Here is a 25,413-nt window from a genome sequence, read left to right as displayed (position 1 = left end):
TTATACATCAAGTTACTGTGGATAGGGAGGAAAGAAATAGTTGAATGTCTTGCATTTTCTTTTACTTTCCATGTACTTCATTAAATCATTTTTATTGTAGCTTCTAACATACATTGCTGCTTCTGAAACTGTCAGCATTGTAGTAAATCTTTTAGCTGTTTTTAATCACAACTTACTGTTATGGATACATTACAATAATGTGCTCTTGCTGCATTATAAAGCCCCCACTCCCAATCATTGTTGAATTAAGAGTCAATCCCACCTCTCCCTCACGCAACCTGTTCCTCCCTCGCCATCTTTTAACTATATTTTACCTTGATTGGGATTTTTATTTTTATTCTTTTAATGATATTTATGTGTTAAGATTTTAATGTTTTAGTGCTGGAAACCGCCTAGAGTCATTTGCTATAAGATGGGCAACAAATAAATCCAATAAATAAATATTTTGTTAATAATTAAAGTGCAAGGGTTTTCCCCCCCCAAAATATACTTCATTTAATCTATAGACTGATAAAAAGGTATTTAATAAATTCTCATTTGATTTGAAGAATTGTCATTCATTTGCTGTTTCTTTATATGCTGAAAAGGAGTTTTAAAGTTGTGCTTTCTGTGTGTAGGCCCTAGCAAATATTATGGAATCATGACAAATATACTAGCATACAACAGTAGTATGCTAATCAAAGCCTTTTCCAGCTGATTGTTCAGTGACATAATCTACCCATTTGTGTGCTCATTCTGCTTCTGCAAGTGGGATATAGATGACAGCTGTTAAATAAATTAATTTACTAAAAAGGGAAGCTTGTATTGGAGTTGCTTATATGCAGAGGCATTCTGTGTTAGCTGAAAACGGAGTAAGTTGCTTTTCTGGAAATGTTTATATTGCCAAACCTTGTATGAGGTATTGTGGTCTTCTAGACCAGGGGTCTCCAGCCTTGGCAACTTTAAGACTTGTGGACTTCGACTCCCAGAATTCCTCAGCCAGCTAAGGACAGGCTGAGATGTTGGCTTCAATTTGACTGTCAAGGCATAGTTGGCTGAGGAATTCTGGGAGTTGAAGTCCACAAGTCTTAAAGTTGCCAAGGTTGAAGACCCCTGTTCTAGACAAATCCATATGAAGATGCTAAATCCAGGAGGGTGTTGTTTGCCCAATACACTAACTACTGCCCACTTTTTCCCCTCAATATTTGAGATACGAGAATCTCTATTTAGGGTCTATAAATCCTTTCTTCTTCTGTTGCTTAAGGGGAATCTGAAAGTTGCAACTGCTTCATGGGCAAGGTAGTGTTTTACCTGTATCCTGTTGTAGTCCATGGGCAAAGCTTTTGACTGTTCTTTATAGACGTGTTCAATATTGTTATTGGAGGTGAAAGCTGGGGACAGTATTCTTATACACACAGAAATACATTTTCAACCAAAGATCAAATTATATTATAGAAAAATGGATGTGTTTAATGCCTGTAATTTGGTTTGTTACTCTTGAGATTGTAAACAATATTTTTAAACTTCAAATTAACACTGTTCTTCTTGAAGGCATGTTAATTATGGAGCCCTGGTTTGGTTTGATTTGGCATTTGTTTTTCTAGCAGTTATATTATTTTATGTGTTGCTTTTTTATTTGTAAAAAAGCAACACAAAAAATTTGTATTTGGAGTTGTTTAGGAATTAGATGGTCTAAAAATAAAACAATGGGTAGAGGTTGATAGACAGATAAGTAAGATTATTGAATGACATTTTGATCAAACGTGAAAACTCTTAGCTGCTTCCCCTAGTATGACTAATATTCTTAAAACTCACAGAGGAAATTCTTCCTTCCTCTTGCCAAACATACTCAAGAGGATTTAATGTTTGTTTTTTCCCTGTATCATAATTGCACAAATAGAAGTACTATACTTGTAACTGGATTTCTCAAGAATCACATCTTTTAAAATGACCTAAAATATTTGTTTTTCTTTGCTACTGCTATGGAATGCTGACAAATTATGCAGCCTGAGTCTGTGTTAGGCGTATTGGATAGGAAAAAGAGACATCAGATGTACTGTATATCAGTGCAACAATTGCTTCCCTTTTAGCTGTGGAAGAAGCTGCCTTTCCACATATTTATGATTTCATGTTGAGCTTCTATTATATTGTTGAGCGAAGGGGAAATGGGTCAGTAACAAATTGCTGAAATGTGAAGAAGATAGCACTTTAACGACACGTCCTTCGCTGGTAAATTTAGAAATACCAATATTTTTCTGTTCGACACACCCTTAGTCCAATGTGATGCTCTAAAGTAGTTATGAATGTGCAACCCATTTCTTCAAGTTTTTCTGGAATGAAAGCATTCCGATAATCCAGAATAGGAAAAAGCCGATAAATTTCCTTATGTTTTGGATTGTATCTTCCATTATTTATGTTTTTATTTATTACATTTATATGGCATCCATCTCACTATATACACTGCTCAAAAAAATAAAGGGAATACAAAAATAAGACATTCTAGATCTGAATGAATGAAATATTCTTATTAAATACTTTGTTCATTACATAGTTGAATGTGCTGACAACAAAATCACACAAAAATTATCAGTGGAAATCAAATCTAGCAACCCATGGAGGTCTAGATTTGGACTTACACTCAAAATTAAAGTGGAAAAAAACACTACAGGCTGATCCAACTTTGATGTAATGTCCTTAAAACAAGTCAAAATGAGGCTCAGTAGTGTGTGTGGCCTCCATGTCCCTGTATGACCTCCCTAAAACGCCTGGGCCTGCTCCTGATGAGGTGGCAGATGGTCTCCTGAGGGATCTCCTCCCACACCTGGACTAAAGCATCCCCCAACTCCTGAACAGTCTGTGGTGCAACGTGGCATTGGTGGATAGAGCAAGACATGATGTCCCAGATGTGCTCAATTGGATTCAGGTCTGGGGAACGGGCAGGCCAGTCCATACCATCAATGCCTTCGTCTTGCAGGAACTGCTGACACACTCCAGCCACATGAGGTCTAGCATTGTCGTGCATTAGGAGGAACCCAGGGCCAACCGCACCAGCATATGGTCTCACAAGGGATCTGAGGATCTCATCTCGGTATCTAATGGCAGTCAGGCTACCTCTGGAGAACACATGGAGGGCTGTGCGTCCCCCTAAAGAAATGCCACCCCACACCATTACTGGCCCACTGCCAAACTGGTCATGCTGGAGGATGTTGCAGGCAGCAGAACGTTCTCCACGGCGTCTCCAGACCCTGTCACGTCTGTCACATGTGTTCAGTGTGAACCTGCTTTCATCTGTGAAGAGCACAGGATGCCAGTGGCGAATTTGCCAATCTTGGTGTTCTCTGGCAAATGCCAAACGTCCTGCATGGTGTTGGGCTGTAAGCACAACCCCCACCTGTGGTCGTTGGGCCCTCATACAACCCTCATGGAGTCTGTTTCTGACCATTTGAGCAGCCACATGCACATTTGTGGCCCGCTGGAGGTCATTTTGCAGGGCTCTGGCAGTGCTCCTCTTGTCCCTCCTTGCACAAAGGTCCTGATGCTGGGTTGTTGCCCTCCTACGGCCTCCTCCACGTCTCCTGATGTACTGGCCTGTCTCCTGGTAGCGCCTCCTTGCTCTGGACACTACGCTGACAGACACAGCAAACCTTGCCACAGCTCGCATTGATGTGCCATCCTGGATGAGCTGCACTACCTGAGCCACTTGTGTGGGTTGTAGACTCCGTCTCATGCTACCACTAGAGTGAAAGCACCGCCAGCATTCAAAAGTGACCAAACCATCAGCCAAAAAGCATAGGAACTGAGAAGTGATCTGTGGTCACCACCTCCAGAACCACTCCTTTATTGGGGATGTCTTGCTAACTGCCTATGCTTTCCACCTGTTGTCTATTCCATTTGCACAACAGCATGGGAAATTGATTGTCAATCAGTGTTGCTACCTAAGTGGACAGTTTGATTTCACAGAAGTATGAATGACTTGGAGTTACACTGTGTTGTTTAAGTGTTCCCTTTATTTTTTTGAGCAGTGTACAAAGTGACTGGGCTCCTTACAATGCATTAAATAATAAATATAAAAAAATTAACATTAACAAGGATTAGAAAAAACTAAGAATCAAGAACACAAGTGGTATTAAGCTGTTAAAAGTAGAGATGGGAAATTTGTACTTTCAGCCTTGCCTTAATGTAGCCTTACAATAATTCATCTATTTGTGTATTTTGTCTGGCTTCTCTTGCAAATCTGAAAACCAAACTTTCCACTGCTACTTTTAACTGCTTGATTTGTTATGGCGGGTCCCTCCTAAGTTTCTTTCTCTGGTTATTAACCCACTGGGGGCTCCTACCTCTCTCATCTGATTGTTTCCTAGGCAGCATCTTTCTCCTCTTCCCCAAGGTCATCTAAACGTTCCATTACAGTTATCTTCTCGACAGCCTTCTTTTAAAAAAAAAGGAAGGTTGAAGATTGATAATTATTCAGTACAGGGTGGTCAAGGGACTACATCTCTTTCATGACCAATGAAATCAACCCCCCTTTCCAAGAATGCATTAACTACTACTTTCAACTACCTCCAATGCCACCTTGCTGGCTTTCACCAGACCAGCAGGGCAGTGATGCAACTAATCTCACAAAGAATCCTGTGCACTTCAAATCAGTCCCAGATTCACCTTACAAGATGTTTTTTCTCAGCTGGACTTGACTAACTAGTGACCCATTCTGAGGTCACACTGACCATTATAGAATTGAGAATAAAACTGAAGACATTTGTCATTTTCCTTTGAAACAAAATAGCTTGTTTGCAGGGTGGTTATTCTGGTTTGCACTATATATCTGCAGTAAGTGGTAAGTGTGCCTCTGGATCTTTTCTAAGAGTAGCTGGAAGGTATCTTTAGAATGTTGCCTTGTTATTTCATGCATAGTTTTCTTTGTTCAGGCAAAGTCATGAAACTCCGTCCCAAAGCAGAAGAGGTTGCAACTTTTTTTGCAAAAATGCTTGATCATGAGTACACTACAAAGGATATCTTCAGGAAAAACTTCTTTAAAGACTGGAGAAAGGTATATCTTTTATGGAAAGATAGCTTGTAGTGGGCTTCTTCATCCTTTTAAAAATACAAACATTTACATACGTCTGTTTCTGGGTAGATGAAAAATTCTCTCTAATGTAGGGGTCCCCAACTGCCAGGCCACAGTCCACTACCAGACTTTGAGCCATTCGGAACAGGGCCATGGAAGTGGCAGGCTAGAGTGTACCCCGTTTCCGCGAGCAGTGGGCATACGCACACACACTTCATTTGCCCGCCAGTCATGCAGAACCATCACCCCATGCTACCTGCCAATCCACAAAGCTGGAAAGTTTGGGGAACTCTGCAACCTTAAAGCATGGGATTCAGCTTCATTTATATGTTTATAAAACCTAAATTTATAAAAACGAAGACATTGGTTTCTCATGTCTTTTAGTAGTGCAGTTCATTTTAGAAGGAATCTAGGTGCTTGTAACTCGACAGCAAAATTGTTTCTTGTTCACTTTCTTAAAAAGTCTTGGCATTAAAATCGATTTCTAGAAATGTCCAAAGAGATGTTGGTATTTATTATTACATGCCTACTTCTACTTTGACATCCAAGTCTGAGTTTAGCGCATGGAGGAAAGACAGGATATAAATATAATAACTACATTCATTTATTTTATTTATCTCATTTCACTAATAATACTTTATTCTGTTTTTCTTCTTGCAGGAAATGACTCCAGAAGAAAAGGGAACTATCACCAGCCTTAGCAAATGTGACTTTGGTCATATGAGTCAGTATTTCAAGGCCCAAACAGAAGCTAGAAAGCAAATGACCAAGGAAGAAAAGCAGGTATCTTTACTTAGGATTAGGCTCTAAAAATGTTACCTTTGAAAAATAGAAGTCATAATTGGAATGCTCTCCAGCTATACTGCATGTTCTCAGTATATCAGATTTGTCAAGTATCTTTATTTCCATTACACTTAGTTCTTACTGGGGTTGCAAAACTACACCAGATAGAAATCATGCACAATTTGGGGGTCCTTGACTCACAGGTGTGGCTTAAGGAATAGATGGTAATTGTGGCCCTAAATGCTTTTGTACATATTGGTCTTATGACTTGTTTTGGACCAGAAAACATTACATTGCTTATGCTTTACTGTAATGCACTCTACATGGAGCTGTCCTTAAAGATCACTTGGCTATAACATGGTGGCACAGCCAACTGTGGGCATACCACAAGATGCCTATGTTACATTATGATTCCATGAATTTCCCAGCACTCAATACGTTTCTGGATGCATTTGAAGGTGCTTTTTAATAACTTGAAAGGCTATTCATGTCATTGATCCAGGTTATTTGTAAGACTACCTTTCCCCAGGTGTTTCTGTACAGCCCATTAGACCTAGAAGGGTAGGAATACTTTTAGACTATCTTTAAGCATGCCATCTAGGAAGACCCGAGAGGTAGGCCTTCTCCTTGGCATCATCTGCTCTTTGGAATAACATATCCCCTGAGATTCATTTGGTCCTGACCTTGTGGACATTTCATAAATCCTTGAAGATCTGGGTGTTTCCCCAGGTATAGAGCCCGTTGGTTGGATAAGCCCATCGTAGTTTTGTCTGACATGATTATGTGTTTATCTTCATGTGCTACTGCACTGTTATTTTGATGTTTTTTTGTATTTATCTTTTTTTATCTGCTCATTTTTATCCAGTATTTGCTGTCCAGAGTTATGGTTGCAAAATTGATACTTTAAAACATTGAAGCAAAATCCTTTCATTCTCTTTGTACATGATCGCAGAAAGGAAGGGATATGGCTAAGTGGAATACAAAATATATCAGACTAAACTGCCATCTTGTAATAACCATTATTTGATATCTCTGAATTAGGTCTGTCTTACATTCCTATTTATTTCTCTTTTTTAAAAAAACATCTGAAATAGCTGGTTCTGTATTATATATAAAAGGACATGCCCTTCTTCCGGATTGATGTTTGAATCATGGATTATCTTGTTAGAAATAAAAGCTGGGATACTAAGGAGGGTCAAGGATAAAGATATGGGTCTTTACTTGTAGCTTGAACATTTTTTCAGAACCACCTGTAATATACTATACACAGCACTTGTTTTGAACAAGGAAACCTGAAACTTTCTGGGGGGGGGGTGAGGAAAATTTATCTTACATGATGCTAAATTTATGTTCATTCAGGTTTAGCCCTAGCTTAGTATATGAGGGCACACTATGAGATACTTATCTGAATAAACTCACTGAATTAAATGGGATTCACTTATTAGTAGATCTGTATGCAATTTCCTGAGGTAAGTGTACATACTATGGTTATAAAGCACGCAAATGATCTTGCTGATCAACTTTCAAGCCCTTTCCACGATGTGTAGACCAAATGGCATTCTTGTATTACACATGCACTAAGAGTCTGTGTCTGGGAATCTGCTAAACAACAGCTAATTTATTTGATCTGAATAATTGATTTAGCAGCTTTGGATATGTTATAATTTTTTATCTTTGTGTGCATGTGTCCCTCTAGAAAATTAAAGAAGAGAATGAGCGGTTATTAAAAGAATATGGTTATTGTGTCATGGATAACCATAAGGAAAGAATTGCCAACTTTAAGATTGAGCCTCCAGGTCTCTTCAGAGGACGTGGCAATCACCCCAAAATGGGCATGCTGAAGCGACGAATAATGCCTGAAGACATCATCATCAATTGTAGCAAGTGAGGATGGGAGACTTTGCCTATTTCTAGGAAAGGGTTCTGATTAGAGAGAACAGCAGCTAAATACAAGCTTTTAACTCAAACAGCATCTCTCTCAAGTTAGTTCTATCCATAACCTCCCCTAGAAGAAGAAAAAACAGTGCATTTTAGCAGATAATGCCAATTGTTGAAAGTACATAAAACAATATCATGTCATTAGTATGTGAGGATAGTTTTACTTTAATATAGTGTGAAATGTTAAAGTAACTCATACTCAGGTCAGCTTTGTAATTTATAAATGGCAACTGCAAGTGGTTATATTTACATCTTATTATTTTTGTAGAAAATTTAGATCAGCTTATATTTGGATATATAGGATGTCTTATTCTAATCTGCAATCTGCCTTTCTCCTGTTATATATACAGCTTATAAAATAAAATATATAAAAAATAACAAAATCCATACAAATTAAGATTAAGCACTAAAGTCAAGACAAAGTTAGTATAATAGGTCAAAAGAGATGCAGTTTTGCCGCCTTCCTAAATTCTGAGAAAGTGGGAGCCAGTCATATTTTCCTGGAATAAGACATTTTTCATAGGCCATATAGATAGCATGACAAGCCCAAATGAAGTTCCTAATTTAGTACAAAAATGAGATTATTTCATACTCAAGATACTGACAGGGGATCTGTTGGAAACTTTTTGATTCAAGACCTAATGCAGTCTAAGGCCAAAGAACAGCCTGGCCACATTGCAGAAAAACTTAAGAATCATTGGTAGGTTTATGTCTGAGGAGCAGCATTTTATCCATAATTTAACAAATTTAAAGGATTGGAGGATAGGAATGGGTAGCATGGAGCAAAATGAGGCGTAACAGGATAAAATCATTGTGAACCTGACTTCAACATCATTTGACTTACTGTCTTCAAAACATAGTGTAATACACTATTTACAATCTGAGGGTTTTTAAAATTTACAATTCAATCTTATTGAGGTAAATAATGGCAGCCAGGCAAAGAAGGACAGAGTGATTATCCCTCCTTATTCTTTTTTAATGGCTTCTGTGCTGCCTTGGAGAAAATGAATTCCTAGTTAGACTAATTTTGGAGAATTTGGCCATAAAACTCTGCTAATTAGCTTAAAATTGTGACTCATTGGCAACGTTCATATTGTTTGTTGAATAAGTTATAATGACCAGAGTTATTTAAGAGTGTTGCCATAATGGATAAATCCACATGTCACACTAAAGCAAAAATAAATTGACCGCATTAGTGGCTTTGTCCTATTTATAATCCCTGCCTGTCAGTTTTGCTCAGAATAAATTTTCATTTATAAAATATATTCACGAATGTATAAAATTGAGATTCACATGTTCAAGCTTGTCTGATTATTAAGCATTAAATTCTACAAATACCAACTGTTTTTCATCTAGAGTTGCAAGTGGCGACCAAACAACTTGAATGAAATACTCATAACAATAATATTAACAATCAGACAACACTATCTTCCCATCCTTGGGAAGGACTCTATAAGTAGATAAAAATGTCAACTGTGTGAATACCCATAATAATAAGCCAGTTTGGTCTAATGATTAAGGCACCAGGCTGGAAGCCAAGAGAGGTGAGTTTTAAACCCCCTTAGGCATTAAAACTAGCTAGGTGACTTTGGACCAGTCACTTTCTCAGCCCAATCCACCTCACAGGATTGTTGGTTGTGGGGAAAATAGGAGGAGGGAGTATTAGGTATGTTTACCACTTACTGATAATAAAAGCAGGATATAAATAAAAGTATAGTGTATCATACTGTAGTAGTTTGTTATGATGCCACTGTTCATTGCCTGAACTTGCTGAATAATTAATTTGCTTGCTGATATTCTATGGCCTCTTTATGATTTTTCCTATTTTGAAACGTCTCTGTTTTTCCTGCCTAGGGATTCTAAAGTCCCTCCACCTCCCCCTGGCCATAAATGGAAAGAGGTTCGACATGATAACAAAGTAACCTGGCTAGTATCATGGACTGAGAATATTCAAGGATCTATTAAATACATCATGTTGAATCCCAGCTCTAGAATCAAGGTACTTTTTGTGTCTAGACTACTTCTGTTATGACTAATGCTTTTGGGAAAGATATATTGGATATATGAAAATCCAAACCAGAATTTTTTATTTTAAAAAAATAAGATAAATTATTATATCTTAAATGGGTTTTTAAATTGCTTTTCCCTTCTGAAATCAGAAGAATCAATCAAAAAGTAGGTCATATCTGATCAAAATAAATGAAAAAATGTATCCCCTCTTCAAATAAGAGCTATGCTACACTTGAGCCAACCCATCATGTTCCCTGCAATTTTCTTGGCAGGGTGAGAAAGACTGGCAGAAATACGAGACAGCTCGGAGATTGAAGAAATGTGTAGATAGGATTCGAAATCAATATCGAGAAGACTGGAAATCCAAAGAGATGAAAGTGCGGCAAAGGGCTGTGGCACTGTACTTCATTGATAAAGTGAGATTCTGACTTTTACATATTCTTTTTGGTGTAAATAAATAATACTCCTGCATACAACTTTGTACAACTTTGGCATGAATGAGGTATAGCAGGTACTGGAGAAATCTTTGAAGAATGATAGGAAGGAATTTAAATGGACAAGAACTATTATCTTGTAAAGCTGGGTTAGGCAACTACCTCCAACAAATCAACTGTTCAGATAAAGCTCTGCCTACTTTCCTAAAATGTATACACAAATAAGCTTTTCATTTTGCAGGGTCAGAGTGTATAGAATATTCTGCAATAACAGCTCTAGTATTAAATAATTAAAAACAGAGTAGAAGCATCTCTGCTAATAACCCTATGTTGTGCTTATCTTATTTACACCAGTTTCCATGTCAGTTTATTTAAAGTGCATATACCCATGAATCCAAGTAGTCTAAATATACATAACTTTTAAATTAGTGTAATCCTTCTAGTGAATTTGCAGATACCTCAACTCTCACTCTGGAATTTCAAATAAATAGCTTCTTAGCTTAGTGACGTAACCTGCTGATCAATTACATGATTAAATGTTTTCATCTGTTTAAACTGACCTGTTTTTTTCTGTCTCACTATTCAATATTTGTAGCTTGCTCTGAGAGCTGGCAATGAGAAAGAAGAAGGGGAGACCGCTGACACAGTGGGCTGTTGCTCCCTCCGTGTGGAACATATTAATTTGCATCCAGAATTAGATGGTCAGGAATATGTAGTAGAATTTGATTTCCTTGGAAAAGACTCCATAAGATACTATAACAAAGTACCTGTTGAGAAAAGGGTAAGGGACTCTACTAAAGAAATCCATAGACTGGTAGCTTTATCTTTTAATTCTCAATCTTTTGATTGCTCTTCATGTAATCATTCATCTTGATTGGGTCAATGTTTCATCAAATTCAGCATGCACAGTGCTATAGCTTTATGTTTTGGGAAATCCTCAAAAAGTCGCAGAGGCAGGGTCACCTTGCTGTGCTTTGTCTCCAGCAAATGCTGATAATAAAATCCACATTTTTTTCTATTGAGTATGAATAATAATTGTTTTGCAATCATAATCACTAACATTCTTCAATATTCCTACCTTTACTATTTTTAATTCCAGAAACACATTCCTTATGTTTACCCTCTATTTTATTACCAAGTAAACAAATGCTTTCATCTGTTCTCATAGAAAATGGGCTCCAATACATTGATTCACCTTAAGAATTCTGTTGTGAATCTTGGAAATGTATTAACAGTGAAATAATAGACTGCTAACTTTAGTTACATATAGCAAACATAACTAGCACATTGCTGATGAAGGGACTCGAGTAAAAATCCAATGTCACACATTTGGTTATGGTTTGCATAGCCATGGTTGGTTGTACACATTAGGCCATAAATCTTGGTTTACAAACCACAATACCTGAGTACTTGCAGCCAAAACCATTCATAGTTTAGCAAACTGTGTGTTTCCAGTAACTATATTAATATGGTATCAGGTAATATAGTGAGGAAAGTAACATGCCAGCAGACTCTTCTGTTTCTTTGCTTTATGTTTCTGTCCTTTGTAATCACTTTTAGGTATTTAAGAATCTTCAGTTATTTATGGAAAATAAGCAGCCAGAAGATGATTTATTTGATAGGCTTAATGTGAGTATCTTCTTTTCCTACATTTGAAAGCTGTATGAACTACTCTAAACTTGAAAGGATGTTTCTTAAACTTTCTTCTGTGAAATTAATACCTATTGGCTGTTCTGGTATGGCTTGGAATAAGAGAGCCAGTTTGATCTAGTGGTTAAGGCACCATGCTAGAAACCAGGAGACTATGATTTCTAGTCTTGCCTTAGGCATGAAAGCCAGCTGGATGACTTTGGCCCAATCACCCTCTTTCAGCTCAACTTCACTCCACAGGGTTGTTGTTGCGGGGAAAATAGGAGGAGGAAGAAGTAATAAATAGGTTCACCACTTTCAATTATTTATAAAAAATGATGAAGTCAAGATTTAAAGAAAAGGCTTTTAAAAGACATAATTTTGCATTTAGTAAAAAATACAGAGCTGTCCCAGAATACATTAGCATCATATTGTTAGCAGCCAAGTTTTGATTTTACAAAACATTGGCAAATGAAAGTACATCTGTCATTGGATCTATGGTATTCTAAAATACAGGTAATTTAGAAGAGAATAGTTGTAGCTCAGGGTTGTAGCTCGGGGTTGAACTGTGGGTTCTTGGTGTTTTCTGGGTTTGTTATTTTCTTGCAGACGTTTCCTTACCAAACTAGGCAACATCAACACTGATGATGTTACTTAGTTTGATAATGACGTGTGCAAGAAAACAACTGAGCTCAGATAACACAAAAGTCCATACAGGTAATTTGTCTGCACTGGGAGAAAAAAATAACAATGTGAGAAAAGCCATATATATACAAAAATAAATATATGAATATAAATATTTGTTCGGGTATTTTCCCACGTCATTGTAGTTGTTCTTTTAAAGCTGTAGCAACGTTTCAGCAGAATCTCATCTGCCATCATCAGGCTTCTGTATTGTGTTCGTCTGTGAGTCAGACTTTCACAGCCGTTTCAGTTTTAAATTATATATATATACACATATACACATACATACACACACACACACACACACACATACATACATGTAGGTCTAGGTGTGTAAGCAGTGCAAGCACGAAGCCGAAAGCACCAGCCTGAGGATGGCGAGTGGACCTCGCCGAAACGTCGCCAAGATACTCTTAATCTTCCACGGGAAAAGACCTGAACACACCTAGACCTACATACCAGTACCCGTAAAAATCTACAAAAACAAATATATATACATATACATACACATACACATATACATACATACACACACACACATATATGGAATTTATTTTACTCATGAAAAATTACTTTGTTTTAACTCCTTTAAATATCTTTCCAAAAATGAAAACCATAGTATTTATATCTTTTTAACTGTTTTATAATACATTTAAATTTAAATAATAAAATAGAAGATGCAGAAGTATAGAAAAGTATAGAATTATCTTTCCTTTAAATATAGATATAGATATGTACGTATATATATTTTCATATTCATTTCCACCATCCTTTTAGGTTTAATAGCCATCATGTTAATATCACACAGACATAATCCAACTGTGTAGAAAGGAAGCAAAAGTTCTGCATCCTATGAAGGAGAATGCAGGCCATTGTATAAATGCCTCAACTTTATAGCTCCTCTTGTTTAGGATACAGTTACTGTTTCTATCATTTGCACTTCCAGTTAAATTTGTTGATATTCTTTACCATTTGTTGAATTGGTATATAATTTTTTCCTCCTTTCCCCTCCCATCTTCCAGACTAGCATTTTAAATAAGCATCTTCAAGATCTTATGGAAGGGCTGACAGCTAAGGTATTCCGAACATATAACGCCTCTATTACGCTACAGCAACAACTGAAGGAACTCACAACCCGTAAGTATCTTTGAAATAGCCTGTCTCATCTTTTCTATGTTCATTGCAATACACCATGTTTTTTAGAGTAGTAACTCAAGATATAGTAACTTCTGGCCTTCATAATTAGGGGTGCAACTGCTATATATGCTCAAGATTTCCTGACATGTTTCAGTTGTAGGAAGTTAGCTTTTCATAAATGTTCATTTTGCTATATGGAAAGAAATGTGTTTCTTTTGAATTCTTCCAGCGGATGATAACATCCCAGCAAAGATCCTGTCTTACAATCGTGCCAACAGAGCTGTTGCTATTCTTTGCAACCACCAGAGGGCACCTCCAAAAACCTTTGAAAAATCCATGATGAATTTACAGACCAAGGTAATTTGCCTGCTAGGTTTTTAGTTAAAAGATAAACTCAGGTTAATTAACTATATAAAGTCTCTTTTTTGTCATACTTTTCAAAGTACTCCACAAATTGCTTGGGTTTGTTTTTACAGACTTCCCGTGTATTCTATTTGGTTTTGTTAGAGAAATACCTTCTTGTGTGCAAGATAATCATATCAAGCCATTCTAAAATCTGTGTTATCTCTGTGCCTGTAAATTTTAACTCTGAAAAACAGTAATAAGAGATACTTAGTAAAAGCAAAACAATTAAGTATACATGAAGAATATGTGTAGTGATTAAGGTGTTGAATTAGAAGCAGGAAAACTCAGTCCTGATGACTTTTAGGCCAGCCACTCTCTTTCAGCCCTAGATAGGGATTTTTTTTAAAAACCCTACCAACCTGTATTGTACCACCACCAGGTCTTTCGAATGCACTGCATGAAAGTTAAGGGACTTTTTAAAGGGCCATTTATAACACATGTTTTTGGGGTTATGGGGTTTAATCATTTTAATTATTAATTTTATTAATTGTTTAACTGATCATTTTAATTGTTTTAATGTGTACTGGGACAGCTTGGTAACTGATACTTTTTTAAAACATTTTTTGCAAGTGCAGTGTTTGCTTTTGTCAGATCAACTGAGTATTGATTCATTGTTTGATAGAAATTGATCAACCAAATTGTTGCCAGAGTCTGACATTGTGGACTAAGAGAGAGAAAGCCCCAGCTGTCTTTCATGCATATGGCAGGACTAAAACTTACAACCTCCTGGTTTCTAGCCTGGTTCTTTAACTATTAAAACAATTATGTAGTGTAATGAGCTTCATAAGACTTAGAATCTTGCTATCCATGTTTTCTGTTGTAGTGAACCTGTATAAGCCCCCCAAACACAGCCTATTGCAACCTATTGGCCCTCCTCCACACTTCAAAACCATTATCAGTTCTGCCCATGAAAAATTATAGTTTATCCACTTTAGGTTACTGTAAACAGCTATTAATTTTGCTCTTCCCCAAACATCTTTTTAAATTTCAAAAGTAAAACGATAAATATTAGGCTTTATTATTCATGAGATATAAGATGAGAGTTTTATTTTCTTCTAGATATTCTGTTATAGAATCTGAAAGAGTCTTTAAAAAATAGTTGTCTAAATGGTTCAGCTTTTCAATTGTAATTCCTTCCCATATCTATACTATGATTTATCTGTTTGCATGATCTAGATTGATGCCAAGAAGGAACAGTTGGCCGATGCCAAGAGAGAACTAAAAAGCGCCAAAGCTGATGCCAAGATCCGAAGGGATGAGAAGTCTAAAAAGTAAGTGACTGCTCTGACGTAGCCACATTTGCATGCATTTCCTTATTTCATATTGGCCCCAAATGAAAGATCTTTTAAAATGTCTGTTATCACAATAATTTGGAAGACCATTTCACCAAATAATGAGAAATCAAATCAAATCTTGCATTTTTATTCCTTGGGTAATAGAGGAAATTTAAAAGACATAACTTTTGGGAGATGCTACAGAGTTTTATCTCCTTCATCTGGCCACCCTAGTCATGTGAAGAGCTTATTAAAGGCAGTTTTGTCTTCATATGTGTAAAGGGCAATATTGTTAAACAATGGGATGTGACAGTGTTAACCTGCTAGAGAATAGGTTTTCTTCTTTTCTTATATGGTTCTGATTGCAAGGGCAGTGAACATCCACATAGGACTGTTTAAATAAATACTTGGACACCCAAGAGTCACAAGACATGAAAAGATATCACTGGCAACTGTCCTGCACATTTGAGCCAGCAGAATTTCAGCCTTCTTATACCAAGTAGAAAGATGCCCAGGTATGTCTGGAAAGATGCTTCAACTTTAGGGTATACTAGACATCTGACTTGTTGAATCATTGTTTTAGCTATATTTCCTTACCTATACAGAAATAGAATGACCACAGGTGGGCAAAATAAGTGAGAGTGGAAGCTACTTCCAACTTCCTGACAGCTTGATCACTACTGACCATTCTCTGGTGGCTGATGGCACGACCAGTCTACCCAGGCTATGGAGGGCTAGGGTAGAACTAGTCTATTAAATCTTTAAACAGTAACATGGTAATGCAGCAGCAATGAAGTGGCCACAAATTTGTCAAATTTCAATCCCACAAATCATGGCTCCTGGATTTTGGGCACAGAACTGTGAGTAGCCCATTTGAGGTCCCTTGGTTCAAAACCTGCTGCCCTTTGATGCACTATTTCACCCAATTAAAGGTTATAGATATCAATTTTTAGTAATATATAAATTTCTCATGACTCCAAAAAGTCAGTAATTTACACATTGCTGTCCCTGGGCAGATTTGTACTGTTCAAAAACATACATCAGAATTGGCAAATCAGATTATGAGCCACATTCTATCTATAGCAAGATAATTCATTATTCCTTTCTTTAGCTATCATATTAAGATGAGGTATACATATTCTCGGTTAAAAAAATCTATACAAAAGAACAAATTAAAGCAATAGCCATGGTCTTCCTAGTGTCTGCAGTTTAATCATCCTGCAAAAGCTGGAAGTTTCATATGGACATTTGTTGGAATGAAGCCCAGAAGGCCTTTGATTCAATTTCCTTCCCAACCAAGGTCTTTCTGGGCCACTTTGGATAAGTCATCTTATCTGTCCACTGTATCTATATAAGGGACCTAGTCCTGACATACCGTAATCTCTGATTTGGAGACCATGGGAAATAAGCATTGTTAAGGATTTTACACTTCCAGTACAGGGAAATGACGATAATCCCTTCTCAGTTCTGCATAAGAGTAAATTTAACATGTGTTTAGCAGTCCACTTAAGGATTTTTTTTGCTGCATGGATACCTAATTCCTTTTAATGAGATATATTTCAAAATGTTACCTAATGTTCTCACGTGTTTTATTTATTACTTCTCATCTTTTACAGGACTGTGGAAACTAAGAAGAAGGCTGTACAAAGGGTGGAGGAACAGCTGATGAAGCTGGAAGTTCAAGCAACAGACCGAGAGGAAAACAAGCAAATAGCCTTGGGTACCTCCAAACTAAATTATCTGGATCCTAGAATTTCTGTTGCTTGGTAAGTTCTTGTTTGAGAAAGGAAGAGAATATTTTGAAGTAAATTAGGCTTACGTTTCGTGGGTTGGCAAGTCCTTGTTTGCTTTTGTTCATATTTGGCTTTCCAAGACAGTTCTGTTAAGCTTGGTACATTTCGCTTTTCTTGATTCATACAGCAGTTTCAAAAGGCTGATGCAGAATACAATTCAATCGGTATGAAACCTACATTTGGTAGGGGCAAAATAAGATTCTGGGAAGCAGAATTTGGGTGAACATTTTCTTGTATAGACAAAAGCAGCATGTTAAAGCAAAGAATTTTAGTTGGTGGGTTGTTTTTTATTGTGCCAAAATACTCAAAGAAGAAGTGCTCTACATCTAGTCAAAAATGGTGTATCAAACAAAATAGTATATCTTATTTGCACAAAAGAATGCCATTAAAAAGTGCCCTTAACTGTGGGAACCTTTTAAAATTCAAAATAACTTCAGGAGTCAAATAGGTGTATTTAGTTATTCTGGGGGGTGAGGGGAAGCTTCATATTGTGGTACAAAAAGAAAGTAACAATTGAATGATGCCCTTGGGGGCGGGTTTAGTCACAGAATAGATGATAACTCATATTTGATGCATCTGCTTATTCTTCTTCAAGCATTTTAGGTTGTGTACATCCTTAAAACTGAAAAAGAAGAAATAAGTTAACTATAAATAACATCAGTTATTAACTTATCATCACCCATTATGTAGTCCTTTCTGCTTCAAATTCTCTGCAAAAAGCAGGTTTTATCATTTTGACCTTGTGAGCAAGCAGTTTTAGAGCAAAGAAAGACATCTACTTAATGTCCTGCCCTCTTAAGATTCAGGGGAGGAGAGATGCAGCATGCTTTCTTAGGCAAATTCTACTTGGAGCAGACAATTCTGGCAGTAAGTAGGAAGTCTCTCCGACTAAAATGGCAGTAATGTAACATAAGGAGAAAAGCACAAACCTGGAAATACAGATTCTACTCAAATTAAATCAAGAGTAAGGAACAATATGAGTTGTAAATAATGCATGTTCTGAAGATTCAGGAAGCCACAGGCCATATAGGTATTACATGTTGAAGTCACACTGAGGTCTTGCTTTGACAATTCTTATGAATTTTTAAAAAGTGGAAAATGCTACATTGAGCACAAGGATAGCAATTTGGTCATACTTGCTTTCTAAATTTAATAGCCTTTTTTCCTCAGACTCCTGGTTTCTTGACTGCATTTGAACTAATTACGCATTATAAATTTCAGGGAAACAATACATTGATGTTTTAACCTTGGATGGTAACAATATATGCTAGTGTTTTGCAAAACACATTCAGAACTGTAGAATACCTTTCATAAAACACACGATTCAGAACTGTAGAATACTTTCCATCAGGACTGTGGATTGGCTGACTCAGATTACTTTCAAGATGGAATCACTATAGTTACTTTGAGATCAAGACATCATTTGTAGAAATGCAATACATCTATGTTTGCATATATATGAGGGTTACAATTTATTCTATACAGGATTATAAAATTTAAAAGCACAATTACAGTAGGTTAGGGATGGGCATAGATACTTCTACAGATATAGAAGTATTCTCTTGTGATCCACAGGTAAGTATGATGAGAGAGTTTAGCAACAAGTCATAAATTTGCCCATGTATATTTTAAATATTAGAGTTTCAAGCATAATTAGAAACTCAGTTAGAATGCCCATTTTACAGTGTTCCCTAAGATTTCTGGCAAGATTTTAAGAATTGGTACTAGACACGATCAAGTCACTTCATCATGTATAGTGTATATTATAGATTTGGAAAGTGTATCTCTGAAATGTTGATTTGTTGAGATTACAATACTTCTGTTTAATTGTCATCAATTATTTGATTTGTCTCTATTTACCCTCCCTCTCTTTTTCTCCCCCTCCCTTTCCAATTTTAAGGTGCAAGAAATTTGGAATACCGATAGAGAAAATATATAATAAAACTCAGCGAGAGAAATTTGCCTGGGCAATTGACATGGCAGATGAAGACTACGAGTTTTAATGTGATTTTAATGGGCTGGATTTTATGGAAGAAAGTAGCCTGATTTTAGGGAGATTGATAAACTGTGAGCCTTACTTGTTCTTTATATTGGGGGGCGGGGGGGTGTCAGAGGGGAAAGTGAGCGTCTGATGAAATACCCAACATCTTTGAGTAAAGATATGCCTGGAAATATTGTAGAGGAGCCAAGACAGTTGTCCTATGGACAACTTATTTAAATCTGTTTCAGAGACCTAAATTCTAGCTGTATGGTCGTGTTTATCTCTGGAGTACAGTAAAGACAAGTGAATGGAGGAATTTGTTAATGTTCTACCTGACAAATTTGCCATTACATTGAAGAACTTGGAAATCATTATCTACTGTATACAGAATCCAATGAGATATTGATATGTTTTTACAGTTAGGGTTTTGCAATAACTTCTATATTTTAATAGAAAATGGACTCCTTAATTTCTCCCCACCACTACCACCCTCATTAATTTAACACAACTGAAGCCCTTAGCACACTGGTTTTGGCCACAATGGTCCTGGAAACATCCTGTTTTCATTTTTACTTGTCACCATCATGGTAATGAAATCTAGAATAAAAAATGCAACATCTCTTCAAAGCAAAGCATGATGGGAATATCCTTCCTGACTTGAGTGTTACTTTTTTTGTTAATGTGAATTTTTAGTACTTTTAATTATTTTAAAATATTTAAACTTTTTTTTCTTCTTGATCTTAAAGATCATGTAGATTTGCAGAAGATAGGAGGGAAAGGACTGGGGAGGGCTAATGGATTATGAGTACAAACAAATTTGTGATGAAATGTATTCCCATCATACTTTGTTCTAAGTACATTATATATATATGTATAGATATATATATGAGAAATATCCACATTTGTGGGTTTTGTTTTGTTTTTTCCTATGGCAGATTTATTTTCTCCCCTCCTTTTTTTTTAATAAAAAAGCCTTTCTGCTCTCTTTTACTTGAAAGATTTTATTGTGTAAAAAGAACTTTCACAGGTCAATAAAATTTTGAGGGAAGTGAGCTTTGGTCCAGAAAAAAAAATTAAAAAAAATTAAGATTTAGGGCTTTTATTTTTTTTCTTTTGTAATTGTGTACAAAAAATAATAAAAAAAATAAAGCAGAATTTTAATGTGAACCCTTTTTTGCTATAATCCATTAGTTTTAGAAGCATTGTTAGCTTAGTGTGGTGCAAAGGCAAGTTTCCCACAGTCTCTCCTTGACAAGTATCTTCTATTTTTATCATGAATTCCCTTTTAATCAACTGTAGGTTATTTAAAATAAATTCCTACAACTTAACACAATGCCAGCATCCGTGTGTTCTTGTACCCAGAAGGCCACTGCTTGGCTGAAAACCAAGAGCTGCAAAATTCTTTGTGGAGAAGAGGTGTTCCCAAATGGATTATTCCCCAAAATTTGGGTCAAGACTAGAAGTGGAGGAGAAATTGGGTTAACTCATCTTTTTGTTTAAATTCTCTCAATTCCCTCTTAACCAAATAGTTTTCCTTCAGCATTTATATTTCTGTGAGTTTGGTGACGGTTTTCAAATTTTAAAAAGTGTGTATTAATTAAAAGTATCTTCAAAATACATTCTGAACTTAGGAAAATACTGTTTATTAGACATGCATACAAATGTTAGTGCTCTTTATGAACTGTTCAGAAATCGATGCCGAGAATGAGTTTCGTGCAAAAAGATGAGAAACTGAAAGTAACAGATTTGCTCATTTAGTTGAGTAGTCCAGTTCCCAATGGCTTTCAACATTACCTAGATTATAATTTTTGGGTTTTGTGTAGTGTTAGGCAGATAAGATTCTGCATAAATGGCAGAATTCTGCATGTTCGTAGCTTTTTACTTAGGTTTGTATCCACAGCTACAGTTGTTTTGGGGGTTAGAGAAGGGTATCTGTTCTTTGCCAGTTGAAAACCAAGAAAATGCCTTAAAAAGAAACTTCAAATGAACCCCTCTATAGCAACAGCAAAAGTGTTAAGGCTTATATACCGCCCCTTATAGCACTCTGGGCAGTTTGCAATGTGAGTATTATTTGCATATTATCCCAAACAATGTGGGCAGAGTTGTAGCAGCTCCATGGTCATATGATCAGATGCTTGGCAACTGGTTCATATGATGATTGCAGTGTCCTGGGATCATGTGGTCACCTTTTGTGATCTGACAAGAAAAGTCAATGGGAAAGCCAGATTCACTTAACAACCATGTTACTAACTTAACAACTGCAGTCATTTATTTAACAACTGACACAAAAAGATGTAAAATGGGGCAAAGTTCACAATTTGCTTAGCAACAGAAATTTTGGGTTCAAATTGTGGTTGTACGTCGAGGACTACCTTTACCAGCAAGATGGGACCACACTTATTTCAAGATGAACTTATTCCAAAGGGCAGATACTGCAACAGAGAAGGCAGATTTCCTGGGTCCCAATAAATGACACTGTTTAATTGAGACTTAGAGAATTCAAAGTCTGCCAGCACACACTGGACAGACTGAAACCAAGGAAGGTAAGCAATCTCTCAGCCTGGCCCTGTGCTATGTAAGATTTTACAGCTAATAACCAGCACCTTGAATCACACTCAGAAGCAGGCTGGCAACTAGTGCAGCTTGCAAAGCAAGTTTTCACATTGGCATACCAAGACATGTCCATAACTGCTTGTGTTACTACATTCTGGGCCAACTGAATCTCCCTGGTGTCTTGCAAGAGCAGTTTCGGGTACAATGTATTGCAGTAGCCAAATCTTAAGGTAACTAGGGCATGAGTGACTATCTGAAGGGCCTCCTAATCCAGAAAAGGATGCCACTGGCTCATTAGAGCCGAGCAAAGCCCCTTCTTGACTACAACTGCCACCTGTTTAAGAGTTGTGAGTCCAAAAGGCCTCCAAATAGCACACCACTTCTAAGGAACATCCAAAAATATGGATTGAAAATCTTCCGAAGCAAGAAATCCTAATTTCCACAGATACTTCATCTTGGTAAGATTGAGTTGGTTCCTTTCCATCCAGGCCTTCAAAGCCTCCATTGGTCAGCCCAAGGTAAATGATATAATTGGGTATCATTAGCATATTGAATATGCTGAACTTCAAACCACCAAATGACCTCACCCGTTAGCTTCACATAAATGTTAGAGGGGAGATGGTGGCAAATGCAGAAAAGGAGCCTAGGGGATGACCTCCCTCTCTGCCGACACCATAAACTGTCCATGAAAGAAGAATGAGAACTACTATAAAATGGTGTCTCCGATTCCCAACCCCCAAAGCCAGTTCAGAAGGATACCGTGGTTAAAGTTGTCTGAAAAATCAAGAAGCATTAGAATCAAATATCAGCTCCAGAACTCTGCCACAAATCATTAAGGGAAAACAAGCCTGAATCAGTACTTAAAACCCAGACTGAAATAGTTCTAGTTAACATGCTAGCTAGGTCTGTTTGAAAACAACACACTCTTATGCCAGCAAAAAAAAATGTTTTTCTGAAGACTAAATGCTGAACTCCAGTGACGCACTTGCTAAACTCATTTGAAGAATACCTGTACTGTACCAAACAGATTAGATAAAGTTCCTTACCTCCAGTGGGTCCGCATGTGTGCTTAAGATAAAATCAATTTCACAGGAAATTATACTGCTTAAAGGGAGAGTGCTAGTCTCCCTTGATTTACTCTCCTATTGATCTATTTCTATGCTAGCCACTGTTTAATACCAAATTGTTGATATTTTCACTTCAAATTCTGTACCTTCTGCCTCAAAATTGATTAAAGAAACCATATTTATTTGTATCAATTTATTTCATTAGCAATAGAACTTAAACTTACATACCGCTTCATAGTACTTTAAGTGATTTACAGAGTCAGCATATTGACCCCAACAATCTCGGTCCTCATTTTACCAATCTCAGGAGGAGGGAAAGCCGAGTCAACCTTGAGCCAGTCAGAACTGAACTACAGGCAGTGGGCAGTTAGCCTGCAGTACTGTGTTCTAACCACTGCACCACCACAGCTCCTAGAGTTAGAATTTATGTTATGGCTTATACAGAAAGAAATATTTACTAAATGGACTCCCACTGTATTGCTATAGGAAAGGAGTAAATCGTGCTGTTGGAGATGGAATCAAAATAAACATGTTTTTGCCATGTCTTAAAGTTACTAATCTCTGGAAAAAATACATTAATCTGATCTTGAAACAAAGTTTTTTTTTTTTTTTTGGATGCACACCTTTTGAACTACATACTACATGGAAATTAAATGGATTCTTGGATAGATGGATGATGTGCCATCAAGTCATTTTTAATTCCTAGCAACCACATAAATAGGTTTTATATTCTCCATGACATTATTGCCAGGAGCTTACTATTTAGCATTGAAAATACAAATTTATGGTTTCAGTACTCAGCAGATTGAAGACCTGATGTTATTTACATCTTTGAATTGGTGGGCTATAGTTATACATGGACAGTTAACAATATTTCCTTGAAATATGTTACTCAAAATATTAAAATTTATGTTAATCCATATATCTGCATGAGAACCCTTTTGTCTACAATTTATCTTGTTATTGCATTTCACTTTCTAAATATTTGTTTTCTCTAATGTTCTATTAAATAAAGCCAAAGAAAAATTAAAATGTATAATTTTCTCATTAGAAAAACATGAAAGATGCTTTATTGGCAGATTTCAGGAGCAGGGAAATGTTACCTACAAGATAAATTTAAATGTTCTATTCTTGCTTCATCACTACTGTTTCAGGTTGTCGTAACAGAATATTTGGGAACAATGGTGTAAATATACAAAATATGTCCCGGGATTAGGGATGCATTGATAAGAAACTGTGTGTTAATGTAAGACATTAATTGTGTTCCAGGTTTCTGATGGAGCATGATATATTCCTATCACAGAGTTAGGTTTTTCTTGTTGCAAACTGTTATGTTGCTTGTGCAGAGCTCAAGCTGTGTTTCTGATCTCTTCAGAGATAACCTCCAGTTGGACTATTTTAAGCAGTATAATTTCCTGTGAAATTGATTTTATCTTAAGCACACATGCGGACCCACTGGAGGTAAGGAACTAATCTGTTTAGTACAGTACAGGTATTCTTCAAATGAATTTAGCAAGTGCATTACTGGAGTTCAGCATTTAGTCTTCAGAAAAACATTAGCGGATACATGAATTCCAATTTTTCTACCCAACTACAATCTACCAGACCAATTTAATTTTTTTAACCTGGATGTACCTCCTTAGTCTTACAACAGTTGTTTTGGACTGTCCCAATTTATTGCAAATAGAAAATTGGTGGTTTCTAACTCATCTCAAGTTCCTGCTGTTACTCCAACACCCTTGTGGGCAGCATATTTTCCTGCTAGACAGCCATTTTGTCTTACCCTGCTTCTTGGCTCAAGTCAACCATTAGACAACAACTACAATGCAATTTCTAACTATCTTGAGAATGAATATCTTGTTATTGTAGTTTCCACTGTGCCTTTCTGTATGTGTGATTTAAAATTTACTTATCTCCTGGTTTTCCCAGTACAGCAACATACTAAGTTCATAGTTGTGTAAAAACATCCAGTTGGAATGTTATTGGCATGTTGTGCTACTATTACCCATTCACTGGACTGATGTTCTTTGCGTCCAACTATTATATCAGTCAGCTAAGGGTGTGAGACAAGGTTCAGGATGTTCTCTGTAAGTTCTTGACTTACAAAGAAATGGCAATGCTGAATGCATTTCATTATTAGAATGATTATAAGATGGAAAGGATAGTGATGTATCTGGGCACTTTCATACAAGCAGCTATAAAAAAAGAACACTTTCCTTGACATAGGAGTCACAGCAGCAGCAGAAGGAAGACATTATAAACAGCAATAGCACTTAGCATTTATACTTGTACAGTGCTCCATAGTGCTCTGTAAGCAGTTTACAGAGTCAGCATATTGCCCCCAACAATCTGGGTCCTTGATTGACCGACCACTGTGCCACCAGGGCTCCTGTAAAAAAAAATTAGTAAAAAGGGTAAATTCTAGTTCTCTGTTGGGCATGGAAGCTAGCTGGTGACTTGACTAGTTCTCTCAGCTCTAGAATGAGGTCAAAAAAAAATCTACCTATTAACTCATCCTGGATGAGTGATGTACCACAATGAACATGGGATTTGGAAGGATGTTCTAAAGGTTTTTTTCATTTAATAATCGAAACCATAAGTTGCCTTTTCTGAATTAGATTTGATTAAATTGTTTTCTTTCAAAAGTTTGAGGAGTGGTTATTTTGGATTGTTATTTTGCA

At 36.6% G+C, this 25,413-nt stretch overlaps 1 protein-coding gene across 1 annotated transcript in view; it reads left to right on the top strand.

Annotated features, from left to right (window-relative positions):
* Window positions 1-20,445, top strand: part of TOP1 (DNA topoisomerase I) — a 57,725-nt gene extending 37,280 nt beyond the window's left edge. The window contains exons 10-21 of the mRNA XM_087959368.1: window positions 4,905-5,026; window positions 5,705-5,827; window positions 7,524-7,711; window positions 9,620-9,764; window positions 10,048-10,191; window positions 10,805-10,990; window positions 11,770-11,838; window positions 13,545-13,659; window positions 13,889-14,016; window positions 15,241-15,335; window positions 16,955-17,104; window positions 19,032-20,445. Coding sequence (XP_087815494.1) covers window positions 4,905-5,026; window positions 5,705-5,827; window positions 7,524-7,711; window positions 9,620-9,764; window positions 10,048-10,191; window positions 10,805-10,990; window positions 11,770-11,838; window positions 13,545-13,659; window positions 13,889-14,016; window positions 15,241-15,335; window positions 16,955-17,104; window positions 19,032-19,134 — 1,568 coding nt within the window. The 3' untranslated portion in view covers window positions 19,135-20,445. The remainder of the gene's footprint in view (window positions 1-4,904; window positions 5,027-5,704; window positions 5,828-7,523; window positions 7,712-9,619; window positions 9,765-10,047; window positions 10,192-10,804; window positions 10,991-11,769; window positions 11,839-13,544; window positions 13,660-13,888; window positions 14,017-15,240; window positions 15,336-16,954; window positions 17,105-19,031) is intronic.
* The last annotated feature ends 4,968 nt before the right edge of the window (window positions 20,446-25,413 follow it).

Source organism: Notechis scutatus, chromosome 3, assembly GCF_049901735.1.
Source record: "Notechis scutatus isolate UNSWTSFEM ecotype Mainland chromosome 3, rNotScu1.2, whole genome shotgun sequence".
NCBI classification, from domain to species: Eukaryota; Metazoa; Chordata; class Lepidosauria; order Squamata; family Elapidae; genus Notechis; species Notechis scutatus.
The sequence above is the reverse complement of the archived record's forward strand: the minus strand, read 5'-3'. Positions and strand labels throughout refer to the sequence as shown.